Below are 25,594 nucleotides of genomic sequence, written 5' to 3' on the forward strand. Positions count from 1 at the left end.
GTGGAATGTTAAATGCTCATATGCTGCGGCCTAAAGTTGACAGCACGGTGCGAAAACACTCTCAGTAAAAGCAAAACATTGTGCGCGGACATGCATGTAGACGCGCAGTCGGTCGCCGCAAACTCGTGTGATCGCTGCATGCCTTGAGGCTTGGTTCTGTTATGCGCCATTTCGTTATACAGACTGCCTACTGTAAGTACATATTTCACATAGTTCGCGCTCACCGTTGCCGACTTTTCAGGGAAGACGCCGGTTCGGGAGACTCTATCGCGGCGACCCCGCGCAGTGGCTTTCACTGTACGCATTTGGTAAAGAGATAGCGTCTGTAAACGATTCTGTGCTTTCAGTCTGCCCAAGGTTATTATTTCGACAGTAATAAAGTTCCCTCGTTTTGAGAGTACTTAGAGAAATGTACAGGAGGGCTGCCGCGTGGCGTTTTTATTAGGCGCCGTAAGCCAAACCTATGAGGAGTGCGCCGCGTGATACCCCATACTACGCAACAGAGGCGCTTACGACAGATGGCGACTCCGTAAGACCTCGCCCCCAATATGCACGTTTGCGGGTAAATACCTTTCTTCTAGAACAGAAATAAGCACTATGTTATCTTTACCTTGTTTAAATGGTAGGGTAGTCGAAAACCTAGCATTTGATATGCATAATTTGTTCAAGACCTCGGTAATTCCCATATTTCAGAGCTCCTTGTATTGAGCGTCTTATGTTTTGGTATTAAGTTAGAAATCAGTTTTAGGAAGTCGTTGTTTCTTTAATACCGGTCATATAACTCCGCGTCAACATATTTTTGTAAATGTTAAGCATGGATAAGAAATTGAGTTTTTAAAATAAAGGACTAGTATGCGTTAAGTAAGGAACACCTAGGATACAACGTAGGACCTTCTTTCTGTATTCTATGCAGTACACTATATAGTGCCCTGCCCTAGACAAGATGACAACAGTTTATATATGATAAGAAGAGTGATTTTTACAATCTAAGTTTAATACTTTCTGGAAGGAAAAAGGTAACTTACAAAGTATTCCACTCACTCGAAAGAGCTTAGCCATTACCCTTGCCACGTTTGCATTCCACGACAAATGTTGCTCTAATAAAGCGCGACGACATTTAAGGGGAGGAACAATATTCAAAATGGAGTTATTAGGCTGTAGAGGGTAAAAGCATCAACATTTCAATATTTTTCGCCCTAAAGTACCTCATTTGTTTCATTGACATTTATTGTTAACGAGTTCGCAATACTCCAAATGATAATTTTGACTGCACCTCGTTGGCTTTAATCATGACATCTTCAGCATTTTTTTGCAGTTACAAGAATTTTAATGTCGTCTGCATATGGCGATAAATATTGCCTCGTTATCAATATTCACTAAGTGGGCGACACAACTGGTCAATAAACCCACAAGAGGCCCAATAATAATAATCTAATAAGGTAATAATAATAACCTAATAACTTCACATCACTACTACCGGACCTCACCACGGGGTACGCACCACAGATACAATATTTTTTACGACTGGGATGACGCTAAGCGGTTGCTCTGGAAGATGCAGAAGCTCCACAAAGAGGATTGAGATGTGCAGCTAATTAACAGCGTCTACACCAAGCAGCGAGAGTGTGGAACATAGTTAGTGCTCTTACTAAAGTGTCGCCGACATCCTTTGCGCACTCTTTATTTTGCGGACTGCATGAAGCTGCTGTCGCTGAGAAATTTTACGCTTTGCTAGTTCGACAACATGCTGTGAAAACTAATAAGAATCATTAAGTCAGGCTCAAATGACAGTATAGAAAGGGCTCAAGTCAGATTTGCTGGTTATGCTGAAAAAGTTTCAATTAGGGGACCTTATGCGCGCCATTGAACACATCACTACAAATAATGGCACCTTGCCTCGACAGTGTGTGTCTCACCAAATTTTGTGACTCGGAACGCAAGAGCTTCGTTAAAGCTACACAATGATGTCTGATGAAGCTAACAGGTGCCCACATCGGCGACGTTGTACACAATAATGCCTCGTCCGCAGTTTGGAAAAAGCACTATGGTGCTAGATTAGTTTAGACCAGTCAGCCATAATTGTCTTCCCAATGTAACGGAAAATATTATCGAAGAACCACTAGACCAGTGAAATAACATATAATTCTCTACCTCAATATACTTGTTTTCGTTTAGGGCATGGTACCATGAACGGCTTGGACGATCTAGGTACCTCTGTTGAACATGCTGGAACAAGAATAAATGTTACAGTTACTATATTTCTGGACAAAAACGGGCGTACGATGCGGGTTAGTATTAGTATCAATATTAATAGGCGCTTGACTTGCCATAGCCGCAAAACTTGCAAACTCTGCAAAGAAAACGCTAGGGTATCTTTAAGTGCGTTAGCGTTGGCCCTGAAGCAGGAAAAACCTAAACTTTTATGCAGTCTGTACCAGCTAAGTTAGCCAGAGTTAAAAAATATCGAAGCGCCACGTGGCTAAACAGAACAAAGGTAATGTTGTTTGCCGTCGCTTGGAGATACTAAAACTATTTTTGTCGTACCGCCTAATTAGATAATTAGTCCTAATTAATTATTCACCTTCTCAAATATTATAAGTACATGAAAAGTGGCAAAGAGAAAATTGTAGAGCGACATGACGAACTCGCGATACAGATTTCTGTTGCTCTATACGTGCTACATAAAAGTGTTTGTCCGAGCGTGCAAGAAGCCCGCAAAAGCCCGCAACATTTCCGCGCGACTGGCCGCTCGAAACACTTTGCATGTATTAACGCGGCAGCTTTAAGCGCCCCCGTGTCGCGGAAATGCCGGCGTCGGCGTCTAGCGTCGGACGCCCTTTCGGCAAAATGATTCCCGAACCACCAATGCCCAGGCCCTCTATGTGGCGCAAGGAAGCAACTGAACTAATTGAATTTCTCAAGCTAAAATACGTAAAAAATCGTAAAGTACGACTTACGCACAACCTATAGTCATGACAGCGTCGGTTGTAATTTGACTATGAGAGAAAACATAATTCTGTTGCGCGAAAACTCAAAGAAACTTCTTTTCCAGCGTTTATACCATCCATAGACCAGCCACGGCGTCCGCCATTTGCGCGCGCCAGCGCGTGAGTATCTTGGAGGCCACGGAGCGGCGCGCCCGGTTCCTTGCAACAGCATCATCCAGATGGCACCCGCCTCCGCCGTATCGCGGGCCACGCAAGGGACCGCGTTTCTACCAGTAAGCCCTCCTTCGCGCATAGCGTTCGCCGGCAGCGTTTCCCGGTAAACATTGCGGTTACATACGCTCCAGCTGCCGGAAAGCGGGAGAAGCAGTTAGGGATCATTGAATGCTATCGTGTTCCTCTCTTAAAGACGAAGCTTAAGCGTCCTCCAAATTTTCGTGCGCTTCTTTCCCGCTCGAAAAAGCGCTCTTATGGGGCACGCATTGAGGAACAGCAAGCTGCATCGGGAGTTTTTCATGCCGCTCTACAATTTTTTCATTGACACTTTTCTTCTAATTATACCATATGAGAAATTTGTTAATTAATGTACTAGTTATGTAATTAGGCGGAATGAAAAAAATATAGTTTGGGTATTTCCAAGCGATGGCAAATAATATTAAGTTTGTTCTGTCCAGCTAAGTCGCATTTGCATATCTTTAAGCTCTGGCTGAATTTATCTGGGACGACCTGTATAATTAATAAGCATTCATCATAAAAATGTTTCACGAGCGATTTTTATTTTGAGAAATAATGTGCTCTAGTGAGATTTACAACGAATATTCTCGAATTTATCAGCGTGAAATCCGTTCCTTAGCCAACAAATTAAAGGGTCCCTTTGGTTAGGACGGCTGAAGGGAGCTTTCAGAATGCACTTGCTTACTCCATGCGCCCTTTGCGGTGAGGAAACATTAACGGCTCCATACAAAAGGTTACAAAGGGGTCTAAGGAAAAAAAATGTATCCGAATTTGACCATAAGAGCCAGAATTACATAATGCGTGTGTTTTTCTTTATATTAAAGCGAATTCGCTAAGGGCTACTTTCCCCACTTCCATGCCCGCGTGTTGAAAAAAAAATAAAAAATCCCGGAGATAGTGGAATGCCGAGCCGACCCACGGCGGAGGTGACAGAGGCGTTAAGCACTCGCCATACGTGGCCCGATCCCGAAGATAGCGCACTGCCGGGTCGATTACCCGCCGTGGTTGCTCAGTGGCTATGGTGTTGGGCTGCTGAGCACGAGGTCGCGGGATCGAATCCCGGCCATGGCGGCCGCATTTCGATGGGGGCGAAATGCGAAAATACCCGTGTGCTTAGATTTAGGTGCACGTTAAAGAACCCCAGGTGGTCAAAATTTCCGGAGTCCTCCACTACGGCGTGCCTCATAATCAGAAAGTGGTTTTGGCACGTACAACCCCAAATATTATTATGCCGGGTCGATCGTGTCGGAGGTGTAGTTCGCCATTAAGAGGCCCACATACACAGCTTCGCTGGTAATCCTTCTTCATAGAGAAGAAGGGCACTGAGTTTTTTATACTGAGTAAGTTGGTGGTATAAGACGCGTACTTTATTTCATGTTGCAAGTGGCTCTTTGTTTTCAGGCAGCCTGTATGTTGTTTTGGGGCAATGGACCCAATCATAGACCCATTTCTTGTTGGTTCCGGCGCAGGCTTCGTAGAAAAATGTGCAAACGTAAGGAATCTTCTTATGTTTTCTAAGATAGCGTGTACGAACCCAAACCTGGTAGCCTGCGAAAAACAAATGTTGAATCTCAGTCATTGTTTGAAAACATATAAAGTAAATGTTTTAATGCTTAGTAAGACATTTCACTGTACGAAGAAGACGAAACATGTCGGACCAAACAGACAGTTCCAGCAGCGGATTGGCTCAATATGCTCTAAAGTAGTTCCTCGAAGTATGGGATAATAAAGTGAGTTTTAAATTCAGCTCTGCTGCTCAACATCCTAAGATTTAATGTCCAATAATATTGTTTAGTAAACTGAGACGGTTTAACCTTTGCGTGAAGACATTTTAGCGCCATCTTTTTAGGTATCTTGAGAGAGAGGGAAAATCATAAATTTAAGGGAGGGAGGTTAACCAGGACTGAGCTGGCTTGCTTACCCTACACCATATTGAGATTCGATCGCAATATATTATGTACTTCAATCAACGCGCGCAGGAGCCCAGCAGTCAAAACTGCTTTTCGCAGTAGTTGTGGTAGTGATATAACCTAAGGGTCGCTGGAATCTGGAGGTTATTGCACAGGAAAAGTAGCGCCATTTAAGAATACATATACCACTTTATGAAACGCCGAGGTCACTGCGTACAGCAAGCTCAATGACACAGCCTCCTAGATCCGCATTTTGGAGAAGCCTAACAGTTTTACTCCCAATGACGAAGAATAATAACGCATAGATTTACTAATCAAGCATAGGAATGCTTCTTTTATTACAATACCATGCTTATGCATATAATGCTGCTATGGAAACAGAAAAAAAAATTACGTAAAAAAGTTACAGCGACGATTCACTTCCTGAACACGATTGACGCGCAAGCCTACGGGTGCTATAGCGCACACGAAACTAGCGGCCCTCATTGCGCCTAGAAGCCTAGGCTGTCGGCATCGCTGATTGTTTTCAAGAAGGCTCGCGGGGCCGCTCCGTACGCAGCAGCCGCCGGAGTAGAACGCATCTCCCCCTCCGTTTCCCTCGCCCCCACCTGGTGGGAATAAGGCTTACTTCCTAACCGCATTCCTCCCTTGCGCGCGCGAGATAAAGCCGCCATCGTCGGCTTACTGTCGCACGCTTTCACTCGCACATACAACCTACGGCGTGTAGGGACGATATAAGACAGTTTTAGTTTAGCGTACGCAACTATAGCGTACGCTATACGCTATAAAATAATCTCAAGACGAACCCGGTACGTTCATTCCGCACACATCACCCTTACCAGCTGCCAGAGGAGGTCAACCCGGTGCGCCTGCGCGTGTTCGCCTCCTCCGCAACGCTTCGTCTCCTTTCTCCTTCCCAGCTACGCTCAACGCCACTTGAACTTTTCTCAAGGTGGCGTTGCTTTGCGGCGCGCTCAGCGCGCTCCTTCGTACTTTCCCCAGCGCGCAATTATCTTCTTCGCGTCCAGGCGCCTTGCCCCTCCGACACGCGCTTCCTTCGCTGCTTCAAATTAAATATCGCCGATTTCACTGGCGGGCCACTGACGCTTGCGCGTAAAACATTCGTCGCATGATACTATCGAGCTAAGAGAATGTTATCAATTACGAATAAGTAAGTGTCTTACCGAGTAGCTCCGATTGCAATACTACACACTTGCCGTAAGCGAAAATTACTTGACTGATCGAAAACATTTTGCTGAACTCGGTTTCCGAAGTAGCTGAAAAGTGGAAAAAGTTAACACTACGTGAATAGCCTCTTTGATCATCGGTAGTGCAAAGCACCGTAAGTATGATATTAAACAGAGATATTATTGTACGGTCGTATCTATGAAGGATTGTTTATGCTACACGACGCACTGTTTCGCTTAATTAAACGTGGATGAGTAAGAAAATGAAGACCAGGTACCGAACGGCGCGCTTTCGGAGTGGTATAAAAACAATAAGAATTAAGTTTAAGTAACATTTCTCGCTTCTTTGTAATGGATATCATATGCAAATATGATATCCATTACATAATAATAGCTGTAGGGAATGGCAAATAATGTCGTCCGGTGGTTACATTTGCCCTAACTTAGGGTTGACCTAATCTCACAGACAATACGCGTGCTTCTAAATTTATTTAGAATTTGCGTGCCTAAGCTTCTCTAAGCAAACAATGTCCACTATATATATTCGACCGTAATCCCATTTTATGTGATGCTGCGTCCAAGGCAAATGGTGTTTTTACATGTCCCCGTAATCAAATGGTACCATTTGTAGTACGTGGTACTTTCACGTACTTGCGCTTGCGTGGACAACGAAAAAATTAAGTTGCATTGCTGTAATGACCCAGTAAATTCTGACGCAGTATAGACAATGGCTGCTTACTGGGTTAAAGCAAATCTGCTATTGCGACTTGATCCTGTAGAGAATAACCGCTTTAAATCGTGCTCGAAACGTAAACAAACGTTCTGTGTGATCACCATTAAAGCTAGCGCAGTGAAGTTTGGAGCAAATATCGATCAGGACACGGGCGCTTAGTGAGCAAATTAAAAGCACGTGGCGTGAATAAGCACGTTGCACGCCGCTGCTCAAGTCTTTTTTCTCAACCTATGTACATGAAACTTCAGTGGTTGTTCAGTGAATGTTCATTGGTCCAAAACTTTAGTCAGCCCGGTGAGCAACTTAGCTCGGTAAGAAGCCCAGCGCTTTATGAAGATAATTAATTACTGTCGCGCATTATATTACCTAATGATACGGAAGAGGGCAATAATCATCTTCTGAAAAAGAGAACTGTAAATTATCAGTGCTATGTGCAGTTTGCATATCTGATTTGTTTGGAGCAACATTATTTTTGATTGGTAACATGCAGCATTAAACTAAGGCACGGTAAGTGGGAATTACGCTCATAACGAGCAAAGCATCGGTCACTGCAGACCTTTAGACTTAGCAACACATAGTATCTTACCGATGATAGCACAAAAGAATGTGACAGGAAGGATTATGTTGCAACATTTACTCTATTCTTGCTGCATTGACTGACTTCATTGGCGGTAGTAATGAGCTATACAAAGCGTACCTAGAAGAAAACATAGCAGAACCGAGGGCACCAACAGAATCCGGACTAAAAATGAGAAAGTTGTCCTTACATTTTTGGGTAAAGTATGTTACATTGAATGCGTTATCGTAGACGTAATATGGATCCGTGTTGATCGACCACAATGTGTGAGTTCCATGATATCTAAAAAAAAAATTGCAACGCTTTTCTGAGTAGGTTGCTTAAAGAAACTCACACAAGGGGATTTGCTGTTAATTACACAGTTAAGTAGTGTAATTGTTACTACTTATTTTTTACTGTGTAGTAGTAGTAGTAGTAGTAGTAGTAGTAGTAGTAGTAGTAGTAGAAGTAGTTGTTGTTGTTGTTGTAGCAGTAGTAGAACAAGCTGTTGTTGTTGTTGTTGTTGTTGTTGTTGTTGTTGTTGTATTAGTATCCTTCTGGTGACCACAAAATTGTTCCACAAACTCCACTTTAACCGGGAGTGGCACTGGCTAATGTTCCCAGAGGTAACCTTTACAGGAATTATGGACATTCTGCGCAAATATTCGAATATATGTGAAGCGAAGTTTTCGTAAATCAGTTAATGAATGTTACAAAACTGCTATAAAACCATAAACTTTGCGCCCTCCAATACCTAGCTATTAGGCTGGAAAAATTGGAGTGTTCGGTTTAAAGAATTGTACCAGCAGTTTTCTTTTTCTAGGTATTATACTGGTCGCCTCCAAACAATGAAGACAAAGGAGGAATTCAGTGACTTAAGTCGCTCAAGGTTTGGTATTGGGCCATTTTTTATTTAATATATATGGTAATGGGGGGGGGGGGGGGGTACCTGGCCAATCTGAAGTGACATACATGGTTTTTTCGGGACGCCGATCGATACAGCGTTGCTTAAGTCTCATGATTCGCATAGTCAAGCTGTGACGATATACGTAAACAAATCAGAAACCGCTCTAATATGTTTTTAGGGACCTTCACAAGAAAGTATACAGTTCCGAGAATATATTGTATTTCATGACTTCTCATGTACACGGTGTCCATGTTTACCGACACCCTTCTACCGTACTATTAGGTATTCGGGAATGTACTTCGATGAAAAAAAAAGTATTAGTGTGCTCGTGCATAGAAAACGTAGTGACGCGCCTTTGGCTGCTGTCTATCCAACTATATCGAATTAAGCACAACAGCTTCTTTCATACGCGTGAAAATTTACACAACACCTTTGGCGAATCTATCTTACGGTGCGGTGTTTCTGTGTATAGTTCTTGCTCCCACAGACGAGCTCAACCAATTAACAAAGTTTTACATAGGCTGTCGGCTGACATAGTGCATGTTACAAACTGTGATGGCCTAGATACCATTCCAAGAATTAGGGGTGTTGAAGCACATTCTTTATATCTCTTATTTATACTCGTAGTAGTTGTAAGAAATCATTTCTCCTGTAAATTCAAACATTAAGAAAGCACACTGCGATTATGATGATGATTGGGGTTTATTGGCGCAATTCCAGAAGTGGCCAAATAGCACCAAGGGTATGATATTAGTCTGCCATTGTTAAATGAATAATGAATAACGAGACGTGAATGAAACGGTGCTCTATAGAGGCCTAAAAATATTCTTTGGAAAGTGCGTAAATATATTCGTAATAAAATTAGACAATGATACATGACTTATGCTAAGGAAAGACGATGTACTACGAAGAGGCGATGTACTAAAGTATGCCACTACAAATAGCACTACTACCTCACCAAGGCCCTTAAGTACAAAAGCCCGGAGGCAAGTGCCATACAGGTCGCTACTATCCCAGCATCAGCCTCTCGTGAGATGATGTGCGAAGAATATCGTGAGCTTATAATGCGCAATAAATCGACATATTGTAAAAAAAATTAAATCTTATTTATGATCAAAAATTGGGTCTGCTGTAAAAAACAATACCGGATGAAGGGGAATGGGGCATCGGTACCCTAGAGGAAAGTGCTTCTTTGGTGCAGCTTCTGCTTCCCAACACTCTACCAAGACGGGGAGAATGGTCAGCCTCTCACCACACGTACCACAGAGGAGAGGTTCGCTACCAGTCAGCAGGTAAGAATGAGTATCGTACGCGCCTCTTATTCTCAGTCGATAGAACATTACATCAGTTTTTCGCGCTTTTGTTACCAAAGGCCAATTTCGCACGCGCGGCTTAATTAAGTGAAGTTTATTAGAGCTTTCACAGTCCCAGATGGATTGCCAAAAGTTTCTCAGCGTTCTGCTCAAGAAGGGCTTCAAGTTTGTAGTAGGGATAGCTATGTTAGTGTTGCAGGCTCTCGTTTTTATGGATGTAACCAGTCCGTCCGCAAGCATATTGCGCACTATGACTCCGTGACCTGACACTCAACATACTACAGTATGTTGCTTAGGTGCATACATAGTACACAGACAGTAGTAAAGGTCATTGACTAGTGGATTCTTGTGTTTCCCTAAATGCACTAAAGCTCTTACTACACTTAGGAAGTCTGTAAATCTGATAGCCTTTTGTAGTTTTGAAGCCTTTATGTGTTTTATAGCCGAGAGTAATACATAGGCCTCTGCTGCATAGATGCTCGTTTCTACCTGCAGAATATTGCATTCCGAGAAGGATGGCCCGACTGCCGCGTAAGGTACGCCACTAGGTGACTGTGATACGGCGGTATAAAATTCTGGACAGGAGTGCTTCGACTGGAGTTCCAGAAAGTGCATACGGATGTGCATCTCTAGAGCACGGTTTGTAATTTCGACAAAGGACGTGTCGCATTCTATCAGTTGCCACAGCCATGGTGGCAACAGCCTTGTAGGAGCCACCAGTGGATGCACATGTAGTGGGACATTCATTTCCTCGCTCATCTCCCTCATGTATAGTGAGAAAGGTTTTCTCATTGAAGGTCGGTTTTGAAGTAGTGTGGCAGATGTCAAACCATTAACGGTTTTTTAGCGAGGTTGTTCAGGATTAGATTGCACTTTAGGAAGTATGCGAAGCTTATGTATGTTCTTTGCAGGTGGATTGACCAATCATTCGATTCTACGTATAAACTCTGTATAGGACTTTTTCTAAAGGCGCCTGTGGCCAGGCGAATACTTAAACGGTGAACGGGGTGCAAGATCTTTCAAGTGCTTGGAACGACAGTTCGTTACACCACAATACCAAAGTCCAGACGGGACCGTATGAGGCTCCTGTACAGGTTCATTAAGGAGCCCCGGTCACTACCCCATGTCGTATACACCAGAATTTTAAGAATGTTTATTGTTTTCAAACCTATCACTTTCAGATACTTTACATGTGGAATGAATGGAAGTTTAAAGTACGACACCGAGAAATTTGTGTTGTGTGTTCAAGTGTAAGCGCTGACCATGCGACTGAATACTAGGCTCTGGGACAAGGCCCATCTTTTTGTAAGGAGGGTGCAGGAGCTTTTCTGTGGATTTAGCTTGAAGTCATTCTGATTTGCCCATGCTAAGACTTTTTTCGGCCTGAGCTGAACGTGTCGCTCGCAGACTGCGATGTTACACGATTTAAATCCAATGTGTACATCACCGACATGTGCTGAATAAAATACACTTTGTGGAACACAAGAACTTAACGAGTTCATTTTAACGATAAAAATAGTACAGCTAAGTACGCCACCCTGCGGTACCCGAGTTTCCTGCCCAAATGACCTAGACAGATCTTTACCAATTCTACCACGGAAAGTGCGGTGTGAGAGATAGCTTTCTATTATGCTAGGAATGTTGCCACGCATACCCATTTCAGATAGATCTTTGATAATGCCGAAGCACCATGTGGTGTCATAAACCTATTCCATATCTAGAAAAACTGACAAGAAATATTGCTTATGGGCGAATGCATCGCGGATGCTTGCCTCCATGTGCACATGATGGTCATTGTGGACCGGCCTTCTCGAAAACCACATTTATAGCGATCAGACATGTTGTTTGACTCTAGGAAATGCAAAAGACGGCGATTTATCTTTTTTTTTTAAAGCTTACATAGGCACCTTGTAAGTGCTATGGTATGGTAGCTAGTTGCCAAGGATGGCTCTTTGCCCTGTTTCAAAACTTAGACGATAGCTTCTTTCCATGCCACTGGAAGGTGTCCGGCTGCCCAAATGTTATTAAGAACTGCGAGCAATGGAATTTGTGTCCATGTGCATGTTGTTGTTGTTCATGTCATACATGATCCTATCTGCTCCCGGCGCAGAGCTTTTGCAAGCGTTCTATGCTGCTCTAAGCTCAGCAATGTTGCATGGACGGTTATATAAATCGTTTGTTCGGCATTTGAGGTTACGTGTCTTGAGTTCTTCCATTTCGTAGTGTTCTTATTCTTATTCGTTGTGTTCTTATTATTATACTATATTTATTTCAATTTTATCGTATTTTCTGTCTCCTTAACTTACATATGGTCTGAGTTGACCTTGCAGCGACTGCTGTCTCCCGCCCACAAGCGAATACTACGACACATTTTATTGAAATATGTATGTATGTATGTATGTATGTATGTATGTATGTATGTATGTATGTATGTATGTATGTATGTATGTATGTATGTATGTATGTATGTATGTATGTATGTATGTATGTATGTATGTATGTATGTATGTATGTATGTTTGTATGTATGTATGTATGTATGTATGTATGTATGTATGCATGCATGCATGCATGCATGTATGTATGTATGTATGTATGTATGTATGTATGTATGTATGTATGTATGTATGTATGTATGTATGTATGTACGTATGTATGTATGTATGTACTCAGCCGATCAATCATTTTCGGGCGCTCCACAACGCTCTGCATCAAGGCCATGTGCTGCAAAGACTTACTCACGGGGAAGGTTGGTGATGTGGAACAGTTTCCTTAATTATGCCCACAGTTTCACAAGGAAAGAAAAGCGTTGCTTTACAGCCTACGAACGAAAGGTATTGCATATGCGATCTGTGAAGATGTAGTGATACCTGTAGGATCCGCAGTAATCAGGAAAAGTGTTCCGCAACTGGTGGTTACCTTTAATCGAGACACAGACTTTGCCATCATCTAGGGATATATTCTTGATGAGAACGTAAGAGTTGGTCAGGCGCAACAATTGCCGGCTAGGAATGCGAGGCTCATACTGCCCACAGAAAACCACTGCCACGACGATCACAGCGACCATCCAAAGATGCCATAAATCTTCTGCTTAAGAGACATGCACAAGAACACCAACAACGACAGTACTACTATCACATTCTTAGTACAATTGTTGTAGTTACTGCAAGGATTTTCCACATCGGCCACCTATGCTTAAAGTGGCGCTGGCTAACACTCCCAGGGCTAATCTTGTACGCATAGACAAATATTCAAGGAACTGTACGGGAGGATAGCCTCCGTGGTAGCTTAATTTAACTATACGTGTAAAGCGGAAGAGCCCACCTTCGGCGAGTTATCATTTCCTACACTTTCATTTTCTTTTAATTTATTATTTATACAGTTAGAGTAAACATAGCAATTAATTTCTTCTATTTCTTTTTGGATTAGTTGCTTTTCTTAGCGTGTTTGCTGCAAACAAATATCGAATCATTCGGATACCCTTATTCTTCTTGTTAATTCCAAATATGTTCATAAACTGAGGATTATCAGGCGTGAGATAAAAGTCCAAATAACTTGCATGCCACACTGAAAAATGGTCTCAATGCTTTAGTCTATGTGTATTTAGGTATGAAACATCACTATGCCCATAACAACATTCATTTTACCCGCAACAAGGATTTAAAGTTGTTGCGGGATACGTGAGGGCGTATATTTTACTGGCGGCTGTGCTGTCTGTGGCAGAAATATTATAGAAGACAAAAAGATACTTAGCAAACCATATTAGGACTAAGCACCTACCAGCCAAAACCGTCTCTATGAACACATTGCATATGAGCAATTTGTTATGCAGTGGAAGATGCAGTGAGACCATTGCACTGCTTTTCGTTTACTTTCGACTGCATCAGCAGTCTTAGGCAGTTTCTGTAGTTATGTGCCGGTACGGACACATTATGCTGAATCGTTTATTAACTTATTTAACGAATTCGAATACCTCACAGGCTTCAGGATTTAGTGCAGCGTAAGAGAGAAATGAGATATAAGTTGATTGATGATGGGAGAACAGTTATTAGCCTACATGTATATATTAGTGCTTTCTAGTCGTCATCATAGAAAGCATTCTATACTGGCAAAAAAAGAAAAACGGGAAGATATGGAGGAGCAACATTGTAGCATTGTTCAATTAACCAATAAATATTGCCGCTAGAACATAACAAGCTTGGTGGAGCAGTGATCGCAAAATACATAGAAATAAATTGCAGTGTGCACGCGAGAACAAGTTCCAACAACATGGCACGCGCGGTTTGCGTTTATAACAAACTAACAAGGAACAAACATTATTATGAACATTCTGTACGATTTTATCATCTGCAAATTACGGTATAAAGTACAGCAGAAATCGCTTCACACCAAATACTACGTATTTTTGCTTACGTGGTAGTTTCGTTCGGAGAATAGTGAATTTTTACATTTTTGCGATACTTTTCACCAGCTTTGTCAGTAACCGTCGTTGTACACAAGCATTTGTACACAGAGGGGAGGTTGCCGTCTGAGTAGAACATTAAGTGGTATTTAGTATGACCGCGGCTGATTAACTGAAATAAAAGTGAAAAACAAAACAAAACATGAAAACAATTTCAGTTTTCTCAAAAACACAAAACATTTTGACAATTATCAAGCGGCATTGTGTTGTGCTAATGCTACACAATGTTCTGTTTGTAGAGTGTACAATTTTTTCAGAATTTCACGGATCTTACTGGGAGAGCCTTCTTGGAGCCCCAGCAATAATAATTGTTAGCAGTAATAAATAGCATTTTTTGAATGCAGCAAGTTGCGCGAACATTTACTTATGTTGCAGTACTGAGAGAGTACGTGAATGTTTGTTTATGTGTTTATTAGTCAAGTTTTGTGATTGTTGACAACTCTCCGGCGATAGCTAACATGTAAGAGAAGACGAGTAGCTGGCGCCACAGATAGGCATCAACCTCTCCTTAAGTACATTTAATAAAAAGTGTAATTGTAATTGATAAGATTTTTTCTGTAACGTGTTCAACCCTACTCTTCACACAACTACTAGTCAACACAAAACAGAATGAAGGCGAACCCAGATTTGAGATCTGTGATGGCAGTACTCTCGAGAGCAAGCTGGTTTTGTGCCGTTAAACACCTTCATAGCGCAAAGGTAATGCAGAAGTGTCTGAAGCGATTGAATGCGAAAGTGTACAGCCATCTAAACAGCTCTTTAATTATCAGTGTTGGCGCAGTCAGTGACCTGAAAAACATTTTGTTATCTCATTGCCAGTAACATCAGCAGGGAAAGTTGTGACTTGAGATGTAACCTTGGACCGTCTTATGTGCGAGACTGTAATTTAAAGCTGAGTCTTAACCATAGTACCATAACTTGTCAATATAGGCAGTTTAGAAAGTAACATCAAAGCGACATTTTTTTTGTAAATATCTAGGCACGTCTAAGAAAAGTGTCAGTGCCTGTAGGTGGCGCCATCTACTCCTCTTCACCGACATCAAGAACTGAGGCCTATGTCAGAGTGCGTGTATTATCTTAGAGAATATTTCAATTTTGCGTCGAGGAGGCTGTATACTTAAACAAGAAACAAAGAATGTGGTGCGACGGCCAAATCACATGAAACATAGATTTCCAAAAACGAACGACGAGTCCAAATACTGCGATGAGCCCCCTCTTCCCCCCCCCCCCCCCGGTTTGTGTCTTTGCGCTTTCTGACAAACTATCGTTTCAAGAATTCCAATGTACTTTCTATCACGTCGAGAATGTTAGATACAAAGGGTTTAAGAAGTATCGCAGAGATACTGACCACTTACATGAACAAACACACAATAAAGCACAACGTACCTTCCAGGAATTTGGATTAAACCCAAGGCGCTTAGCAATAAGCTTTGCATCACATTTGCGGTTTCGGTAGGCCCAGCACGTGCCTAACCCGAGGGTCAGCAGGAGTGTTTGTATAGTTGACATCACTTACACTCAAACTCGTATCTAGCTCACGCAACTTCAGGGGAAGAAAGCCTTAGTCGTCTTGTTTTCACTCCCGTAAAGGACAAGCAACTGCAACGGCACTAAACTTGGCGACTTTGTTGCTGCCTACCTTCCAGGATGCACAAGAACCACTACTATACGTGCCTGCTGTCAGCTTGAGCCGCTTGTTTACGCCGACGCGCCGCTGTGCTATAACACGGCGCTATGCACGATGACATTTCCTGCATGACATTCCATCGGGAGTTTGTGTTATGTCGGCAGAAAGTGCAAGCGATGAGGCTGAGAATTACGGCCTGTCAAGAAAGAGAGAGAGAGAGAGAGAGGGAGGGAAAATATGTGAAGTAATTGCCATTCAATACATCCGCCATTACACTCTAAAACGTGGTCTGTCATCATGTAGCCAACTAGATGTTTTTCTTGTTAAGATATCTGCTTTAATTATCTCTTTGTGTTATTCTTTTCATGAGTTATTGAAGCCAGGACGGACTGTAAATGTAAAGCGCTACTATTCGCTACTTTGTTTCTAAAGTAAAGGTCCTTAACAACTATTTCGCAAGATACTCCAGCGGACGTGTCCTCCTGTACTTTACACGGTGACACAGTACTCAATATAATCTCTCAAATTGCAGAGTTGTGGAAGAGTGTAATTGCTCTACATAGATGACTTAGCTCTGTATTGACTTTCTTGTTATTTATATCCAAACCTAGGACCAGAAAGGCTACCTTCTTCACTAGCTAATTACTAATATAACTCAGAATTGATGTAGGTGTATGTGGAATAATATCTGTCGGACACTTGCCCGATCGATGAACTGGGATGACACTAACGAACGTCCAGGATGGTTCAGGGTTACCATTCTCCCAAGAATTGTTGCATATGTCTAGGAGTGGAGGAGCCCTAGCTTTTTCAATTATATGCGGTCGCCTGGTATAGCTTAAGCTGCCGGCCCGGTCACGACGATTGTTCGCGGAGGCCAGTGCCGTCATATATATATGGAACCTTCGCAATAGTGAATTATTCACTATTGTTTGTTGTTCGGAGCAGCTTGGCGGCACTGAAAAGTAGTACTTAACGCTTCCACAATTGCCGCCGGCTCAGTTATGTTGCAGCAAAAACTATCGGCTGCATCCAGAGCGTCGATGATTTGGTGAACAGCAACACGGCTAAAAATATACTGCTGCTTTGGCGGGTCGGGCTGCGTACAATACTCCATATTCTCGCCACTTGTTCCTCGAGGTCAAGTTTTGAGCGAGAAGATACCTACCGCCTTCTGGCTAAGCATTCTGGGTAGCACAACACGTGTTTTATTGGGTGTATCGCTATATAAATATCGTGTGGACAGATCGTTCTTAGCGCACGTCTTTCTACTCTACGGCTTCACAGGCGTGAGGGTTTGGGAAAGGGGATATCATTAAGAACGTTGTTTTATTTGTAATGCAAGCACGAAAAATCTGGAGAACGTGGCGCAATAGCGGTTCTTTCCAGACTTTAACGGAGCGTTCGATAATGTTGCTTATGAGGCAGTTCGCATAGCATATTGGCGTAAAAGGGCATTGGTAGCCGTATTACGCCAGGATTAGACTCTACCCGACTGTATGAACTGTTTGCATCTCGATTAAGGTCGCCTGCAGTCGGCTGTATAAATGTATAGCGTTGAATGCCTCAAGGTGGAATTTTATATAAAAAACTTGTCGACATTTGCCTAATTGGGTCATATAAGTGCGTGCCTTCACGTCTACTTATGATGGGCGGTATGATGCTTGTTAAGCGTGCACAACTCCACAAAGTGTGGCACACACTTAATGCATCAAAATGTTTCTGCGTAGTCGATAACTTGAAACGCCGCCTGAAAGGTGCCCTGGGATAGCCCTTACAAGGAAAAACATTTACCTCGATGACCTGAAAACACGTATATATTGACACGTGTACTTGTTTGTCTCTATCGGGCGACACGTTTCACCGCCTAACAAATGTTATCGCTCAGCGCAGGACGCGCCTACATATATCGGAAGTTTCTAGAATGTTATCGATGCTTCTATCCGGTGTATGTTGTCGCCGAACCTTGTGTAGTCTGATTGCGTGTATGCGCGACACGAATGGTGTAGAACTTTGTGGAAGGCACGCGGGTCCCAGCAATTACTCTGGAACATGCGACGACTGATGTATAAAAGCCGACGCGCTTGACCCGCTGATCAGATTTTCGACGATCGCCGACTGTGTTCGCTGCTGTCGCCGTTCTTTGAGTGTAGCCTGTTTATGAGGGCACAAGTTCGCCCAATAAAAGGCTAGTTTCGTCTTTCTTAGTTTGGCTGCTTTCTTCACCATCACTACCATGTGACAATATCCTATACTACCAGTCAGATATTCCTAGGTGTGGGTGGCTTTTGCTTGCCGCCACATTACGATACCTGAAGGAGAAGCTTGCATCTTTTAATCACATCATATAATGCCGACGAGTGTTCTTTGTAGTCTCTTCATGGATTACATATAAACCGGTCTGCAAATGCAATGAGTCTTTCTACCTGCACGTCGTTCTCCCCCCAAAAATATGAAGAACCTATAATATGTGCAAGCGAAAACATTAAAGCTGTATCTACACTTCCTACCTTTCGCTACCAACTGGACAAACGGCGGATTTGAACCGTGCTTGTGTGCAATATGTCGCCAGAATCTCTGAACATCTTGCGATCAGGTATCTCACTGAAGCAATCAACCTGCTCCTGCCTCACTTCAAGAGTCCTTCTGGGCCCTTACATCCTCCTGGGAAATCTGATTTATCAGTACCCTGCCGCAGCAGTCACATTTCGATGGGGGCGAAATGCAAAAACGCCCGAGTCTTGTGCATTGCGGACACCTTAAAGATATCTTCGTGGTCAAAATTAATCCAGAGTTACCCACTACGGCGTGCCTCATAATCAAATTGTGGTTTTGGCACGTAAAACCTGCAAATGCATTCTGATTTATTAGTACAACAGTGCGAAGGATACAAAGCAAAACGAAAAATCCCGTGACAGCAATGAGGCATTTTATGTTAGGACACATACGTGTGCTGGTACGGACAACGTAGTCGCATCTACGCTGTCCATTTGCTAAGAACTGAGAGAGATATGCTTTTGCCGGGCGTCACGCTTAGCATGCTACTGAAAGTGAATGAAGTGATAACACATGGACAACGCCTCGGTTTATTTGATGCTCATCAAACCTTTTCACATGCCAAAGTGTTAAATATGTCCAGGGCCATCAAAAGTACTGGATCGCCAAGAAATGGATCTTTTTAACGCTTCCGTGAAGGCGCTGGCATTTTCCACGAATATTGACTCTACTGCAGTCTCATTCTTTCATCTGAAACTTGTATACCCCATATATTCGTGGACTTCATTACTACGATGGCTTTCAGATACAGAATTCCGCTGTTAGTGCTGCTACATATTATTCCTCTAGTTTAATTAGCTATCAACTAATGCAATAATGTATCATGTCCATAAATTTTTATTTGATATAAATAATCAAGTGATTCATAAAAGGAAAATCAAGTGAAATGGTGAGCAGTCGTCAGCAAACGGTGACAATTGCTCCTCGGTTTATTTTCATCTTAATAAAAAAAAATACTGAAAAGATACAGAAACTACAGGCATGTATGTAGCACCCACAATACAGAACACACGCCTCGCAAGTTTTGCTAGGAATGATGCGACGTTTATTCGAAGTCTGCCGCATAAGCAGACAAGATTTCAACTTTCAGTCACCGAGACAGATGTCAACCAGGGACAGACCATTTACAAATAAATGTATTTTGCATATAACGTGGGACAGCGATCAGTAAATTCAGCAATGCTTACATATGTTTCGACAAATGCAGCCATGTTTATTCTTTCTCTTTTCTTTGACTAGAGCACTCGTACCCGTCGTATACCAAGTGTTTTCCGATTCCGGAGTACATTTCGTACAACAGCACAGAAACATACGGAATTTCTTTATGTTCCTCCAGATAATTCCTTGCAGCTCATACTTGATATCCCAGAAAGCACGAAAAATAATAGAACAGAAAAAATGGACCAAGGGTGGAAAACACAGCTGATCTAGTTTAAAAAAAATTATTTTGAGAATAGCTTTGTATACTTTCTTTTTCGAAAACAACGGTTAAATGCATTGGTCTGACAAACTATCGTCACTCCATAGATATATATTGGTGAGAAAGTTATGCCACAGCTGCCCAATCGGTCTATGGGCACATAGGTCGTGAACAACAAGGACTGTAAGTGTAGGTGCACGGGCCTTTTGCTTTACAAAAGAAAGAGAGAAAAAGAAAAACGCTGGAAAGGCATGTTGTTAAGATAGGCTGCGCACCGTTTATTGTATGCACAGGCGGAAGGCAAGTGTATCTACGAACACGTCTTTGCAAAAGCGGTAATTTTGTCCACTAAGCATGTCTCTCGCATACTTATTTGCCTTCAGAAATCGGCGGGAGCTCCTCAGGATGCCCGCTAACGTTTTCTTCCGGTGGCAATAACTATCAGCCGCAAACTTTCCTAACGAAAGCCAACAGAACTGCCACTGACACAACTCGCGTATGTGGCAGCATTATACACAATGAAAATGGCATCTTCTTCCTCGTAGTTGCCTTAGAGTCTGAAACTACTATCCTGATATGAAAGATATACTTCCAGGTCTGTAAAGTTCCGTCGTCCACAGCACCGACGCAAGGCATGTGCGTCAGCTTGTGCTGCAGTCGTTCTGGCATGGGTATTTCGCTTGGTGACCGGCACACTGATTTTGCTACCGCACTTCCTTTTTGCGAGCTCGTTCCGATACAGCAGGCGGGCTCATAATAAACGCAAGAAGGCGCACAACTAAGATAGAGAGACAATGCGTAAGATAACCTTAGAGAGCATAGTGAATGTCATTTTACAGTGCACAATCATGTGCATAGGTGAATGCTAAATATACATTTGTCCCTTTGATCTTGTATTTATGAACATATACTGCACTGTTCGTACAACACTTTTCCTGTTAACTGCGATAACGCCCCGCCTCATGTACCAGTGCAACACGTGCAATTTCAGAGGCAATTAAAACTCAACACCATTGAAATCCACAAGCTTTATTGGCTCCTCCGCGCAAGCTTGTGGAAAGAAGTCGGGGGGGGGGGGGGGCTCGCAAGCCATAAGTTTATTTACATAAAGGCAGAAAGGTAGGCCTCAGATATAGTTTGTTCACGCCTGCTGCTATGCATTGGGGAAGAGTGACAGGGAGGAAAAGTAATTATAAGAGCTGACGATGATAAAGATAAGGAGGCACTGTATGCAAGTCAATTATTTATAGTGTACTTGGGATATCGATCAGTGCCGCTTTCGCGTAATTAATAACATAGCAGACCTTTATTGATCATTGCCACTTGCCAGTCATTGCATCATTTAAATATTATTGTTCAAAGGTCGTTTAATTCGAAGTGGTGATATTATGAATGGGTCACTTCATACATAACAGAATTGTGAACAAAACGTCTGACGTTAACAGGAACGTAAAATGACAGGTCATTAATGCATATAAGAAGTAAAACTGTCGTCAAAACGCTACCTTGTGGGATTCCAGGTCTCACATTACATTTAGTGGAACAGTGCTGGTTCATTCCTACAGACTGAGTGATGTTGCTTAGGTAGACTGTAATCCAGTCAAGAATGGGCCCTATTCCTAAAGTAAGTTCTAGTCTCTGTATTATATTTATTGTTACGCCGATAGCTGTGAGGCTTGTTCTCGCGACACCTTCCTCCCCCCCCCCCCCCCTTTGTTGTGCACTTCAGACTGCACATGACGAAACGCGACGAAAATTGTATGTTAGCTGCTAATAAACGGCGGTATTTATGTGCTTGCTACGGCACCTGAAGCATGAATTGTATCTTCAGTGATTTTAGAAGATGTCACAATCCAGTGGACTGGACGGTAGCTGCAGTAGACATCCCTTCGTTTTTCTTCTTCTTTTTAACGTTTAATCCAGGTCTAACATTATTTAAGCCATGAATACGCGAATTTGTCACGCACCTAACACCACGGTGCTGTGCACATCATCAGTTGCCATGCATGAGCGAGAGGTATACTGTTATACGGGAGAGAGAGAGAGAGAGAGGAGAGTTCAGGAAAGGCAGGGATGTTAACCAGTCAATAGTCTGGTTGGCTACCCTACACTGGGGGATGGGAGAAGGGGAAGAGAAAGAAGGGAGAGAGAAGGTGTAGGTACGTGTACGGACAGCACTTCAGTTAGAGTCGCTCGAGCAAACCAGAAGTTCTGAGAAAACACAAAAGTGCCTTCACTGCCTTCTGAGCCGATGATCGGTCGGTACGGTGCTCTAATATGGTCTGTTCACTCAGAGGACGATTATCGAGTGTCCTCAATGTGTTGGACAAAGACTGTCTTTGCGCTTGAAATTGAGGACAATGGCACAATAAGTGGTCAATGTTCTCCTCGCATCCGCAAACATCACATGCAGGAGTATTAGTCATTCCAATTAGTGCTGAGTAGGCATTCGTGAAGGCAACTCCAAGCCATAACCGGCACAGAAAAGACGCTTCACGTCGGTGTAGACCCGCTGGAGGTTTGAGTTGAAGTGACGGGTTTAGTCTTTGCAGTCTTGTGCGCCTTGTATGTGCGGTGTTCCACTCTGCCAAGGAGATCGTGCGTGCTAGAATGCCAAGTTGCCTCGCGGCATCGGTCCTTGAGAGAGGAATGGGGACGCAGCGGTCTTGGTTTGACGTCCGAGCTGCCTTATCGGCGTCATCATTTCCAATGATACCGCAATGACCTGGTATCCACTGAAAAGAGATATCATGGCCTTTTTCTATTAAGTGATGAGCAAGTTCCACGATTTCGCACGTGAGCTGATCGTGAGTTCCATGTCGGAGAAACGACTGCACACATTGCAAGGCCGGCCTTGAATCGCAGAAGACCGCCCATTTTCTAGGACTTTCAGCATTTATTACTTGAAGCGCGTCGCGGAGAGCCGCGAGCTCTGCAGCTGTAGACGTAGTGACATGGGAAGTCTTGAACCGCTTGGTTATTCTCATTGCTGGTATAACTAGAGCGCCGCCGGAACTGGTTGATGTAGTTGATCCATCAGTGTAGACGTGTGTGCAGTCGCTGTATTTCTCGTACAAGAGAAGTAAAGTTAGTTGCTTGAGCGCTGATGATGGCAAGTCCGACTTTTTCTGAAGGCCTGGGATTGTAAGGTTCACTTGAGTACGGCGCATACACCATGGAGGACTGGAAGGCCTTGCCGCAGGTGTGTAACCTGACCTAAAAGAGGCACGGTGCGCGAAGACAGTCGCACTGAATGTCGTGTGGGGCCTATCTACTGGGAGACTTGCTAGGTGGTGGGTAGGGGTCCGGGCAACGTGTCGTATGTGCACACGCATTGTTTCAATGATAATGTGCGTTTTAATAGTGAAATCTTGAGCGACTGCAATAACCTCAGTCGTTGACGCACTCCGCGGTAGACCGAGACAGATCTTGAGGGCTTGGGCTTGGATGCTTTGAATTATATTCAGGTTAGTTCTGCAGGTGTTGGACATGACCGGTAGGCTGTACCGTAGGAATCCAATAAAGAGGACCCTGTACAGTTGCAGCATAGAGTGTATTGGTACTCCCCAGGTCTTTCCTGCAAGGAACTTAAACATATCACAAATTCCTGTCAGGCGCTCTTTCACATAATTCACATGAGGGGTCCAGGAGAGATTTTTATCAAGGACCACTCCCAAAAAGCTGTGACTCGTGTTGTACGAGATCATGTGTCTGTCGACGGATATCACGTATGGAGACATTGATTTCCTGGTAAATGCCACCGCTGCGCACTTTTCGTATGATATACGAAGTCCTTGTTCTCTAAGGTAGGAGGACGTTAAAGTGGCTGACTTTTGAAGCCGCGCGCGAAGCTGTAGTCGCGTCACAGCCGACGTCCAAATGCAAATGTCGTCGGCGTAGATGGATAGCCTAACGGTGCCTGGCAGGATGTCGGTGAGTCCAATGAGTGTTAGACTGAAGAGCGTTGGGCTGAGTACTCCGCCCTGAGGCACCCCACGGTTACTGTAATGCTGCGAGGTCGGGCCATCCTCGGTAAGTACGAAAAAGGATCTCTTATGTAGATAGCTACTTATCCAGAGATAGACTTTGCCGCCAAGTCCTACTGCCTCTAACGCGTTGAAAATCGCTTCGTGCGTTACGTTATCGTACCCTCCTTTAACATCCAGAAACAGGGCAGCAGATAATCTTTTGCAGGACTTCTGGTGCTCGACGTACGTCACTAAGTCGATAACGTTGTCTATGGAAGAACGGCCACGCCTGAAGCCGGCCACTGCATCTGGATATACCTGGTAATGTTCGAGGTACCATTCTAGCCGTGCTAGAACCATCCTCTCCATTAGTTTTCCGATGCAACTGGCAAGCGCAATTGGTCGGTATGATGCAATGTCTACAGGCGACTTGCCAGGCTTGAGTAGTGGAATTAGGCGACTGGTCTTCCATTCCTGGGGAACCGTACCTGTCTGCCAGGAGCTGTTGAACAAGAGCAGGAGCACTTTTCGAGCCTCTTCGCCAAGATTACATAGGGCACGGTAGGTTATACCGTCGGGTCCTGGTGAAGATGAACGCTTGCACAAGGCCAGTGCAGCTTCGAGCTCGTCCATGGAGAAAGGACTATCCATGCGGGGGTCGTGTGAAACCGGTGAGTGGTGGAGCGGCGATGTTCCAGCGGAACTAGTTTCGCCAGCAATCCTCCTGCAGAAAGCTTCCGCTACGTTAATCTCGCTGCATTGTTGGTGAAGGGCCAAAGACTTAAAAGGGTGGCGCTGCTGTGGGGTTCCACGGAGACCACGAACAGTTCTCCATATGTGAGACAAAGGTTTTCGTGGATCCAAAGATTCGCAGAATGATTTCCATCTTTGCGATGCGAGTTTGTCCATGCGACGCTGAATCTTCTTTTGAGTTCTTCTGGCCAACCTCAAGTCATGTACAGACTTCGTGCGTCTGTATCTTCGCTCTGCACGACGACGAATTGCACGAAGCTTCTCTAGCTCGATGTCGTATTCGGTGCGTGTATACGTTCTCAGAAGCGAATTTTTCGCAACCTCTAGGGCACCCTTTATGATGTCCTCTAGGCTAGAGGATAAGTCATCACGACAGCCGTCTTCGACAATTGACTTGAACATTGGCCAGTCGATACATTGTGTGACGCCGGCTAAGCTGGAGTCCGTCAACCCTTCAACCCTAAGATAAGTGGGTAGGTGGTCACTTCCCCGCGTTTCAATATCCGGAAACCACCTGACCTTTCTAGTGAAAGAGCGTGAAACAAAGGTCAGGTCCAGGCAGCTTCAGTAGGCAGTTCCACGCAGGAAGGTGGGGCTTCCATCATTTAACAAGCACAGTTCTTGTTCGGAGGCAAATGACACTAATTTTCTGCCTCTCGAGTTTATCTTAGAACTTCCCCAGATATGGTGGTGGGCATTAAAATCTCCAGTAATCACCAAAGGCTGCGGAGTCGCCGTCGTGATTCGCCGTAATCTCTCGCAGTCCAGCCGACTTGAGGGCGATATGTAGGCTCCAATTAATGTGAAAGTGAGCTTGCCTTTCTTTACTGTCAGACATACGTATTGGTTTTCTTGGTCAGGCGACACTGGGTGATGGACATACGTAAGATCACGTCGCATGAATACGATGATCTTGCTGCATTCTCCGTGGGTGGCGGACATGAAACACTCATACCCGGACAGTCTGATGTTATCTGATAAGGGCTCGCAGATGACGATGATTGGGAACTTATTCGTGAACACA

The 25,594-nt window shown here is 43.6% G+C and overlaps 1 protein-coding gene across 2 annotated transcripts; it reads right to left on the bottom strand.

Moving 5' to 3' along the window:
- Positions 1 to 4,531: 4,531 nt before the first annotated feature.
- LOC142570934 (uncharacterized) lies at positions 4,532 to 15,894 on the bottom strand. 2 transcript variants are annotated; one of them, XM_075679233.1, is made up of 5 exons: positions 15,633 to 15,894; positions 14,198 to 14,358; positions 7,777 to 7,868; positions 6,274 to 6,366; positions 4,532 to 4,727 (listed from the first exon to the last, which is right to left on the bottom strand). In XM_075679233.1, the coding sequence occupies exons 1-5, from the start codon at positions 15,753 to 15,755 to the stop codon at positions 4,552 to 4,554; spliced, it is 645 nt and encodes a 214-aa protein (XP_075535348.1). In that variant the 5' UTR covers positions 15,756 to 15,894; the 3' UTR covers positions 4,532 to 4,551. The 2 variants fall into 2 exon arrangements, with proteins under 2 accessions (XP_075535348.1, XP_075535349.1); XM_075679234.1 differs by lacking the exon at positions 7,777 to 7,868.
- Between the last annotated feature and the right edge of the window lie 9,700 nt (positions 15,895 to 25,594).

Source organism: Dermacentor variabilis, chromosome 2 (genome assembly GCF_050947875.1).
Source record: "Dermacentor variabilis isolate Ectoservices chromosome 2, ASM5094787v1, whole genome shotgun sequence".
Taxonomy (NCBI): domain Eukaryota; kingdom Metazoa; phylum Arthropoda; class Arachnida; order Ixodida; family Ixodidae; genus Dermacentor; species Dermacentor variabilis.